At 39.5% G+C, this 12,224-nt stretch overlaps 1 protein-coding gene across 8 annotated transcripts in view; it reads right to left on the bottom strand.

The window, feature by feature from the left end:
• Window positions 1-12,224, bottom strand: part of LOC102029990 (chromosome unknown open reading frame, human C3orf67) — a gene marked incomplete at its 5' end in the record, with an annotated part of 255,631 nt that extends 243,407 nt beyond the window's left edge. For all 8 annotated transcript variants that reach the window (XM_005387269.2, XM_005387270.2, XM_005387273.2 and 5 more), the window contains 3 exon segments: window positions 7,282-7,375; window positions 9,794-9,883; window positions 12,179-12,224. In XM_005387269.2, the coding sequence (XP_005387326.1) occupies window positions 7,282-7,375; window positions 9,794-9,883; window positions 12,179-12,199 (205 nt within the window).

Raw genomic sequence — 12,224 nt, 5'->3', positions numbered from 1 at the left:
ACTATTTGGAGAAAAACTAATCCTTATTTTTTTTTTTAATGATACTGGGAATTACTGAGGTATACCATAGATCTTTCTCAACTTTTTTTTAAATTTTATTTTAAAGAGAGTAGTAAATGAGAGAAAAAAAAAATAGCAGCATTAGCATCACAAACATAAACAAACCAAAGCAAAAACATTTAAAGTGATACAGGGTTTCAAGACAAAATAATACGAATTAACAGTCGTTGTTATATTACATATTGTTATCTTCAACTACAATGCTCAGGTTACCAGATGTAAGAATGGAAGATTGTTCAAATTAACTTTCTGTTTTAAGACAAAAAGTTGTTTCTGTCTTGCTAAATTGCCCAGGCTAGGATCTAACTTGTGATCTCTTACCTCAGCCTCCCAGAGTGTTGGGATTACAAGTATATACCAGCTCCTATGGTACTTTTGATAAAGTCTACAATTGTTTTTTTAAAAAAGTCAATTTATTTCATATTAGCTATCCAGATCCATTCACAAAATGTCTTTTCTCTTGGGTTTTGAACTTTTGTTTGATTTCTCAATTATGATGCTCTCAACATATGTTTAAGTTCGGTTCCTGGTACCGGAAAAAAAACCAAAAAAAAAAAACCAAACAAACAAAAAAAAACCAAAAAAACATATGTTTAGCATCACATCTCCTAAAACATGCAATTAGGAGCTTTTTATTTTGATGCCTGGTAAATACATCTTCATGCTGTCCGTGAACCTGTATATAAGCCAGTGTAGGGGTCAACAGGTGGATAAAAGACTTCAAGGAAAGCAAGTTGTCTAAAATGATGCTATTTTCTATCTATCTTAATTTGCTTATCTATCTATCTTAATTTGCTATCTTAATTTCAAAGTTCAACTTAACCATTTTAAGTATTTTTAAGAAACAATACATTTTTTGTGGTGTATATAAAGACCTCCTGTTTACAATTCCTATGGCAAACTGTTTGGTAACATTCCTGAACCTAAACAGTCCTTATGTTTTATCTCAAACTTACATTTCTAAATAGCAAATATATTGACCAGATATGTTTAATAATAATATTTTAATCAAACATACAGGGGTAACTTTTATGTAGAAGTACTACACTTATAAATTGGTCCAGAGAGCCAACAGTAGAGAATATTAATATAAATATGGATATAATAGGTACTGGCTCTAGAAAATTCTCCAGAAATCTGATTTTGTGATATCAATGGGGATAGCCAGTGAAGCACGGAGAGTTCTGATCTATAGAGGCAAGTGAGACACCAAAATGAGTCCAACTTAAAGAAGCCATCATCAATAAATCTCTCTTGCACCTTGCAGATTGGTCCTGCAGTGTTTTTCTGTCACACGATGGCCTCTGTACAGACAGCTGTGAGATCACTAGGATAAATGAAATCAGTCTTTAGTAAAGGTCCCTAATTTATGTCAGCAGTCTCACTGATCAGTACAGTTCCCTTCAAGCACAAAGAGCTACACGTGTAGGGTATTTCTGTATGACTGTTTTTAGAAACAGCCTTCCTTCAGAGAAAGAGAGCTTTGTAATTCAGCTTCCTCACATACAGAAGCCCTAGGTTCCAAAAGGTTTCACTTCTAAAATTAAAATAAGTGTGATGATATGATACAGTGATGATCTGACAGAAAAAAGTACTTTAGTAACATTTGACAGACGGATAATGTGTGTCAGTCATGCTACATAAACACAGAAATAGTTTTTCTAGGGGCTTACTAAATTTAAACTGACTCTTCATGCCTACATTATATTTAAAGTCATTCTAAGTAATATTGAATGTGGAACTTCTGTTAACCAAAAAATGTCCATCAAGTACATAAAATATGTAAAACAATTTGTCTTTTTCTTCATTAAGGCAAATGACAGACTGGACACATCTGGTACACGTTACAAGAGTTACACTGCCCAGACAGCTGGAATGAGACCACATTACAGCCGTCCTTTACAAAAGCCCTGAAAATTACAAGCGAATTCATTCCATGACTATCACAGCCCTCGCACAAAGAGCGCACGGAAGTGTACCTCTTCCGTCTCAACACAAAATAAGCTAATTATGTCTGTGATTATGGACTACTCTGTATCTTGTGGTCCAATTAGTAACCCTCTCTAGGTCCTTTTAATTTTCATCTAAAAAACTGGACTAAAAATTTTGAATTATACCCCACAGAATCATTTGTACGTACTAAATCAGTCCTATCATTCAACAAAGATTTATTGAACACCTATTATGTATGAGATTCACTGAGAAGTCTTTGCAGTAAATAGATTTTTCAGTAAATAAGTTCTGTCCTCTTGGACTTACATTCTAGACCCACCAATCAGAAGGTCAAAGGTATGAAAGCATATAATGCTGGGCACTTGGTGGGGGAGGACGATCAGTACAAGTTTTCTCAAAGACGTAACCCTGGAATTCAGCTGAGCAGAGTAAGAGGAAGTGACAGGCAATGGGTTCAACAGTAGGAGAGAGGAACAAATATTGAAGATGGAAGGAATACTGCATTTCTGTGATGGAAAAGGATGCAGGAGGCAGAATGAACTTACAAGGGCTTAACAAGCTGGCAGGACACAGAAGAGGAGAAGCAGGAGAAGAGAAGTCAGAAGCCAATCATGTGGGGCCTCGCGGGCCATGTGAAGGACATGCATCACCTAAAATCGATGCGAAGCCATTCATTCAGTCATTGTTCAATGAAGATTTGCTTGAATGACTGCTACGATGCTGTCGCCATTGTAGGTCAAAAAACAGACTGAACAGTCTCTGGCACTAGTGCTGGCTTTGGTGATGGTGGGAAAACAACGCAGGAGCATAACAACCGCACAGCATGCTAACTGATTTAAGTAGAAGGTGCTGGAGGTGCAGTAGGGCAGCAGGGATCAAGAGCAGAGAAGGGAGATGAAGCGCAGGCTGTAACCTAAGTGTGGGTCAGGTGGGCCTCACGGAGGTGGCACACTACTAAATGCTTGGAGAAGGGCAGCGGGGAGCTGTGCAGCTCTTTGGGGAAAAAAGCTCTCCTCTGGCTGGTGGGGACAGCCTCTGCCTAGGTACTGACAGGGCACCAGGCCATGTCTCAAAACTGCAATGAGTCGTGCCTGGCTGAGCAGGGTAAGCAAGGGAAGGAGTAAGAGGAGGTAAGGTCAGTAAAGAGGGTACCAGGTACTTAACTGTCCTACAGACATTTGGTTTTTACTAAAAGAGGGATGGGGCATTTTCAGCAATGGAATAACATGATTTAAATGTTACTTAACAATTATAAAGTATTAATCTAGCTACTTGAACAGCAGACTGTGGTGTCTTAGGCTGACTCACGAACAGGAACACAACTGGAAGACAACTGCAGTCAAGCAAGCATGAGAAAGGTCCCTGGACCATGAAATAGTACTGGAGGTGCAAGAAGGGGTCAGACGCTTAATCTTCTTTAAAAATAGTGCCAAGAAGATCGTTTTGATGGACTGAATGGACTAAAGAAAAATAGAAGCCGATTTAAGAGTTTTGACTATGAGCAACTGAGAAGGGAAGTGGCTAACAGCTGAAATGAGGCAGCCTGCAGGAGGGGGAGGAGTTTTTAGGAGATCGAGACCAGGAGTTAGGCGCTGGAGACACTGCACAGAAGCTGTTGATACAGAAGTGTTAAGGAAGTGGGGACACACACGTCTGGAGTACAGCAGTTTGAGCTGGGTATGTAAACCACTGTAAGACAAGGTGGTACTGTATTTGAATCCAAGAGCCAAACTCAACAACCAAGGGCGTACATGCAGATAGAGAGTCAAGGGCCGGGGCACCGCAACAACATTCAGTTGTCTTGGAGACAAGAGGAAGAACCACGAAAGGACACTAAGAACGACCTATGAAGTAGGAAGAAATAGCAGGGTGGTCTTCCTGGAAGATGTATGTCAAGGAGATGTGAGCTCTGCAGTGGCTGCGGATACACAAAGTAAAATGAGAGCTGAGACCTTGCCCCTGGATTCAGGAACTACAGCAGTCACGACTGACTCTGACAAGAGCATGATCAGCAGAATGAAGAGAGCAGAATAAAGGATTTTAAACAAAGGAAGTCATGATTTTAAAAATACCAAAGTGGGGGTATGAGGCGGCCTCAGGGAGCCTCCTAAAGGCGATCTCATCCCCCGGAGCAGCTGAAACCTGGATCAGCAGAAGGCTTCAGGGAGGCCGACGGTCAGAGACACACCATTTGATTCAGATGCCAGAGGCAGGAAAAGCAATGGCTTCAAACAGTCCTGAAGACCTTCCAGACGCTAGATGCTCATGTGTGGCAGAGCTGCTTCTCCTATGGACAACTCCGTACAGCACAGTCCACGCTACAAAGCATACCTGATGCACGGTTCACTCAAGTCTCTTTGGGAAGGCCACATGGTGACAATGAGAAATTATAACCCAAACTGTCACAGTGTCTGTGGTAAACTTAACTTACTGAACATCAACTGTGCATCAGACACTAACTCAGAGGCACAAAGAAGATGACTCAAGATCTTTGCCCCGGAGAAGTGCACAACCTAATGATCATATCATATTCTTTTATTTGATGGATGCTGAATGAAAAAAGCTTTCATGTAGTTAGAAATCGTCAAATATAAGTTAAATTAGAAATACTGTTTATGAACAGCTGAACGTCCATAATTTCATTATTAAACTTTCTTCCTAAGTACCCAATAAAGTCAGAATCAACATGAAATACCTACTGTCAAGCTTACATAAATAAAATATATGCTTATTCTTAAAATAGGGAAACATAAAGGTAAATGAACTTAATTTAAAAACGGCAATTGAAAATATGACATTTAACTTACATTTAACTATACCAACCTCACAAAGGAGGTCATTTTAATACAAGTAAAAAATAGTTACACATTTCTGTTATCAAAAATTCCAAATAACTAATCTTTTTTTTTTGTTTTTTTTTCCGGTACTGGGAACCAAACTCACGACCTTGCGCTTGCCAGGCAGGCGCTTTTGCCGCTGAGCTAAATCCCCAGCCCTCCAAATAACTAATCTTAAAGGCAACAGTACAGGGTAAAATATATAAACTGTTTCATGTATTACAGTGCTGTGCTACAGAAAAGCAAGATTAATGTTTAATTACAGGGCATGCTACAAGAAATACATTAAAAGATTCTGCTTCTTGCAATTAAAAACAATCATCTTTCCATTTAAAAAGGTAATTATAATACATTAAACTTGGTTTCTGGGAAAAAAAACCTTAGATAAGTGCAGGAAAGGAGAGCCTGTATTTAATGTCTTAGCCTTTGGTAGAGGAGAAATGTTCCTCAGCGCCAAATGAGAAGTGAATGATTTTAACATGACCATGTGCATAGGTGCCGGGGGCATTCAATGTAAGTCCAGGTAGGCTTTGTAAGTACAACAATAAGAATCAAAAGAACTGTTACCTGTCTCACCAAGTCAACATCCTGAAAAGAATGGGCTGTGTTTCTTCTAACAATAAAGTACAGTTTCAGACGTTTGCCCTTAGCTTATCTTTTTAATTCACTTCATTTGTAAGTATAAATTCTTGTGGAAATGAAAAATAATCTTGCCATTAAACATACACGTGCACGCACAAACACACATACACACACACACACACACACGAACTATGAGGAATTTCTTCCAAATTCTATTTCTTATGTTAATTTAGAAAGAAGCAGTGGCAGCTGGGCATGGTAGCGCATGCCTGTAATCCTATCACTCTGGGAGGCTGAGGCAGGATGACTATAAGTTCAAATCCACCCCTGGCCGCTTACAAACTTAGTGACGCCTTGTCTCAAAAAAAAAAAAAAAATGTCTGGACTGGGGATGTAGATTAGCTCAAGGGCCTTGATTCAATGCTCAATACTGAAAAGAAAACAAACCCTAAAAACAAACAAACGAACAAACCCTGGCATATCACTTTAAAGCAAATCATCTCCTCTCTATAACTTCTATGACTTGGTTTATGGTCTTAGAAATCTAAAACACACATGTAGCAGCTAGAAATGGTACATAAAGCACAGAGTCTATGTACATTTAGAAAACTCAGTTAAAATAAGAAAATTAGGTACCAACAACAGGTCTTTTCATAGTGCCTGGTGCACAACAGGTATTCAGTGAATTATTAAATGAGAGGAGGGCTAAGTAAATGATAAATGTACAAAATAACTGTCTACTTATATTTGCTAAGTCATCTGAACTCTACATTGAAAACATGACACAGCTCAGGGAAAATATGATTAATCATTTTGATAAATTATATTTCTTAAATCAACATCAAGTTTATTCAAAGCTTAATCTGGTGGCAGAACCTTGAATTTTAACTTTATCTCTGCCAACATGGGGCTTCTGATCACAAATTCAGGTGAACTCTCAAGAGTTTCTTCTGCTTTAAAATGCTAATGCTAATTTCCAACTGAACTGAGAACTGAAATCAACTCTAGGCTTTTGTTCATTCACATAATCATACATGTACTTACTAGTTATTAATATCCTTAAAGGATATGAGTTACTGTTACCAGAAGGTCTTACACAGTATTTTTGATAAATTTTTTCTCATCAATTATTTTCCTATAATTAGGAATTCCTGAGTCTATTTCAAAACTTATACTCAACTGTCTTATTTATTTATTTAGCCTTACTGGGACTTGAACTCATGGCCTCTGCATTGTGCCAAATCCTCAGCCACTCTTTTTTTTTGAGATGGAGTCTTGCTAAGTTGTCCAGGCTGGGTTCGAACTTGCAGTTTTCTGCCTCAGCGTGCACTGTGTTGGTTTACAGGTGCTACACTATGTCCGCCTACTTGATTTCTTTTTTTTCTTGTTTTTCTTCCGGTACCAGGAATCGAACTCACGACCTTGCGCTTGCCAGGCAGGTGCTTTGCCGCTGAGCTAAATTCCCAGACCCTTACTTGATTTCTTAATAAGGAACCAACCTCAGCTTGCTCATATGTAAAAGAGCTACTGTGAGGATTAGGAAAGTTAATAATACAAAAGGCTTAGAAAGTTCTTGGTCAGAGTTAGTGCTTGATAAATACTATTATCATGACACTTAACGGCTAATAAGTAATCTTCTAAATCTTAAAAATATTTCTCGGTTCCTAGTAGATAGAAAGGCAGAATAGTATATTTTTTAAAGGTTTAGCACAGTGGCTGACATAGTTTCTACATTAAAAAGAAATCACGTCTCTTCCCATCGACAGATGCCATACTAATACTGTATACCTGTTTATAAGCTATAAATGCATAACGTTATCAAAGTTTCAAAGTTAAGAAATTTACTTACGGATTTGCTTATTCTCCTTTGGTAACTGAATCTTATTTGTTTGGCTGCTGCCTTCCAGAACAAACACAAAACTTTTAACTTCTTTATCAAACTCCTAGAGAACAAAATGAAAACAGGTAACTGCAGTGTATTTTATTTAGCTTCTTCTACAAAATTGAAATTGCAAATCCAGAGACAAAGTGTCGCATATCCAAATGACTCAGAAGTAGGGTTAGGCCTTGAAGACACTCCTTCCCTGAGGCTTGCTGGGTATTGGAATACAAGAGCCGTACAAAGCCACTTGGTAGCCCTCCTAAGGTGGCAAAAAGTCTTCCAAATGCTAAGAAGTTCCCAAGTCACTCATTTAGAGTTTCCAGAATTTAGCTGCCACTCTTCCCCTTTAACCTGTGTATTTCTGCCTAACAGCGCAGGGCTGAGCATCACTTCCTGTCATGGTGAAGAGACCACCAAGCCTACATTGTATCCATCTGGAATTTCCTTGATTTCAGACCATGGCTCCAACAGAATTAATCACATTATTTTGCACCTGCTATAACTAAGACATTCTATATATCATTTACTCAAATCAACATGAATTAAATGTTACAGCTAAGGTTACCTAAAAAGCTAAGGTGGGAAAAACAGGAAAGAAAAATCTGGCAGTGGAAAATATGACATACATAAGAGGCCAATTTCCATCGAAGCTCTAACGCGAATGGTTATTATCTTAGGCAAATCCTCTATTTCTGAGTATAAAGGCACCTGTTTCACATTTTCACAAATTCTCCAAGTCTTCAGCATTATACCTGGGCTTTTTGTACATATTAACAAATGTACTATAGCTAATAGCTGCTAAAAATTAAGTAACAAATAAATTTCTATCATATCCATTATAATAGCACCTCTCTGTATTTGAAATGAACACGTGTATTATGTGAATTTTTTATTCTACCTATGCACAAGCTGGACATACATTTAAACATTGTAACAGCTTACTAAAACCTTCAACATGGTAATAAACTACTGCATACTCTGGTCCCATCTCCTACCTTGTATTCTCCCTCACTCTCTTCACCTTGGCCTCAACAGCTTTCTTTCAGTTTCTTGAAAATTCCAAGCTCTCTCCTGATAGAAGGATGCCGTATATGCTATTCCCTCAGTCCAAAATGTTCTTCTGTCTACTGCTCCCCTCTGACTAGCTGACTCTTACAACCTGGGTATGGTGGCACACACTTGTAATCCCAGCACTCTGGGAGGCTGAGGCAGAAGCACTCCCAAGTTTTAGGCCAGCCTGGGCAATTTAGCAACTTAGCAAGACCCTATCTCAAAATAAAAATATTAAAATAGAGGTAGGAGTTGGGGAAGGTACTCAGCGTGAAGGATCTGGGTTTGATCCCCAGTACTACGAAAAAAAGAAGAAAAAAGTTAACTCATACAATTCAAACATCATTTCCTTGGGAAGCCCTTCCTGCTATATACCCCTGCAGTCCCACCATCTCGCACTCACAGTAACAGCTATGCAATTTTGAGCTTATCCTCTCCAAGGCTCAAATTTGTGGCCTACCTACCAGATAGGTATATAGCCACCTATCTCACAAAGGAGTAGTGTTTCAATTACTATACAGAGAAGTATATTACATAACATCAGAGAGCGTGACAAAGAATGTAACGTTATGCTCGCACACAGTGAGCACTCAATTAATAGCAGCTTTAAAAATTACCTAAGGAACAAGGTCCCTAAAAAGGCATTCTTGGTTAAACAGGAAAAGCAAGACATAGAAAGGATAGGGGCGAATACAGGTTTTTTAACCTAGTGGCAGTAAGCTGATGGCAGTTTTTCCTGCGAGTAGTCATGAGCTCTCCCGGTGAGTGAGGAGGGCTTGTCCTGGATGTAGGGTAGGAAGTAACAGGATGGAGTTAGACAGTTAGAAAGCTGAAGATAATGGAGAAACAACTATTTTGAAGACTAAAAGAATGCAACAGGATAACTCTCTGGGCTATTCAGGCTGACTGTATAGTGTAACCAATCTAATAGGCTGTAGCTATCTTATCCAGAAGTACTGAAGAGACAGAGAGAGGCAAAGAAAAAATTGAGGATTCAGAAAGGGTTGGGTCAGCAGGTACAACGAAAGGACAAGAGTGACAGCACCCAGGGTCTTGACCAGACAGTAACTGAAATTAGAATTTGGCTTCTGGGTTGATGGATACTGCAGCAGAGCGGATGGAAGAGGTCATTAAAGATGAGGAAATCAAGAAACTGAGACGCTCAGGATTTAGACAGACTTTCCTCTGTGACACTGAAGTCACCCAAAATGATAGAGGACCTGGAATACAGCAAAAAGTATGAACTACATCAAAGTCTTTTAAACAACGGATGAATGGCATCTGGGAGGGCTGCAGCCAACAATGCCACAAAAGGGTATCCAAGTGAAAGAACAGGAAAAACAGCTGAAATCTGATCAACCCCTTTTTTCTGTAATCTACATTCCCATTTCCTGCCATGGTTTAGGTGGCTGTTGTATCAGAAACTTACTTTCCAAATCACAGACGGACTGCCAAGGATCTTCCATTTTGCTCCAGGGTTTTTTCCCTGAGCACTGAAGATTTCAACAAATGCACCTCCCTAGAAAACGAGAACAAGGTGTTTAAATTAAAGTGCAATACAGTGTTAAGAAGGAAACACCACAGAGTCTAAATCCAGTGTTCCAGCCATCTGTCGGTCAAGTAGATCTGGGAGGAAACACTACGCCTCTCATCACTCTGTCTTTGTACCTTGATTATATCTAAACCACAAACATTCTGGTTTGGGTGGCCTTGGATTAATGGTCTAAGGAAGTTACTTTTAAAGCATGAGAAACTTTAGATAAATTATGCCATATAAACACTACTATTTTATATGGGCTCACCTACTTGACATGTACGATCAGGCTTCCAAAACATTTTATGGAACCCAGACTAAAAGGCTGAAACGCAATTAATGAACTAAGCCAACAAATTCTTATAGTTACCTGTGAATACAAACTTCCTGGTAATACTGACCAGTGCTCTAACACTGACTTAACTATTTGACCCTGGAGGTACTCAATTTCCTGATTCTCCACCTATAAAATGGGTTATCGGATTACAAAGGATAGTAAACATAACATAGCAAGAACAGTGCCATCAAATATTATTTTTAAAAAAGGGAAAATTAGTTTAGTACTGGCTAACAAAAAGGCTTGGGAGGGATTCAGAGATTCTTATTTTGAGCATTCCATAATATTTATTTAATACAAAGCAATTTGGAGATATATAAGAAAAACAATAATCTGTACAAGGAAAAGAAAGAATCATTTCTAAAGGCAGACTACTTATTCTCCATTGTAAGCCCAAGAACAAGAGATATGCTTTTATAAGAAAATCACTAAATATATCATCAAATATTCATACTCTTTAATTATAAAAAGGGGAATTAAATAAGATGATCACCGAGAAAGTACTGCCCAAACTGAGAATCTGAGACAAAGATGAAATGTGGTTTGAATTATAAGCAGCAATGAAAGTAATTTTTGTGAAGAATTTCCAGCTTTTAATTTTTTCTAAACACGAAGATATTTTAGCTTCTGAGTTTTAACACATAATCACGGAGACATTTAATTTCTCTTCGTTAGGCAGTATTACGCATATAGGACAGAATTATTACAGCTTTTATGAGCGGGTCAAATTTCACTATGAATTTTAAACTTGAGACAGCTTGGTTTTTCAAAGAGAAAACCCTTCACATTCAGTGAAATAGCAAACTCCTTCTCCCTACTTCTCTTCACTTTCCCATGTTTTCCAAGTTTGTTTCCTGCAATGGGCTTGTGCTTTTTAACAGATACTTTACTTACATGAAGTGTGACAAATTCTCTACATTTGCCTTAACCCATTTAATTATAATACTGCGGGGTATAAAAAAGAAAACTGCAGCCTACGCTAAGGCCATCAGGGTTTGGTGAAAAGGCAGAAGCAAAAGAGAGAAGGCCAGGGGAGGGCTGTTTAAGGCCAGTGAGAAAGCTCCGAAGGACAGGACAGTAAACAGAAGTGTAACCTCAAGTACAGGTATAGGGCAGGGCTGGAGGCGCCCACTGAGGGGAAGAAGTTAGCTAGGCAAGGAGACACTCTTGGTATTCCAGGTGACTAAGGCTCACCCAGAAACAAGGCTCCTCCAGACGTGATTCTTGGCCCACCAGGAAGAGAATCACTTGAGGGAAGTTGTTAAACAGGTAGATTAACCACCCCAAGTCTACTGAGGTCCTGATTCACTAGAAAGATCAGGAGTTCTGCATGTTTACAAACAACTCCCAAGGGATCCTGATACACCCCAGCGCCTGAGAGTCACTGAACCCCGGTTTTGGAAGAATGGTTGATAGTCACAGGGTCTACTGATGACCGGGGTTTAATCCGTTCATGCATTCACTCACTTCTAATTTGCTCCTGAGATACCAAGTGGCATCACAACAGGGAGATGGAGCTTTTCTTAAACGGGAAGGGACCAAGACATAGAGGGAAAGAACAGTGAAAGAATTGAGATGTGTTATGTACAGCTACCATCTCCCCAGATGAGTGTAATCATCACGATCTGCGAACGTGTACTAATTAAAATGAAAGAAAAAAAAAAACAACCCTCAAAACCACTAAGCCGCGCCCCGGACACCGTGGTCCAGGCGGTCTGGCAGGATGTAAGTCTGCGTTTTGGTCGGAATCAGAGCACTGACCTGCAGCGTGACAGGAGTCAAGCTGCCCGTCCCTGGTTGCTTTCTTTCTTTAATTTTCCCCCTTTCTCTGTCAAAGTCACTCCACCACGAACTGCTTCTCACCCCCCACCGGGGTCGGGCGACTCAGGGGGCTCGGTCCCACCGACCCCCGGCCCCGTCCCCGGGGAGGCGGCCGGGGTTACCTGGTACTCATTTTTGAACATTCCCGCCGGGGCCCGGGGCGTGGGC

The sequence above is a fragment of the Chinchilla lanigera genome, unplaced genomic scaffold (genome assembly GCF_000276665.1).
Source record: "Chinchilla lanigera isolate Chin_1 unplaced genomic scaffold, ChiLan1.0 scaffold00029, whole genome shotgun sequence".
NCBI lineage: Eukaryota > Metazoa > Chordata > Mammalia > Rodentia > Chinchillidae > Chinchilla > Chinchilla lanigera.
The sequence above is the reverse complement of the archived record's forward strand: the minus strand, read 5'-3'. Positions and strand labels throughout refer to the sequence as shown.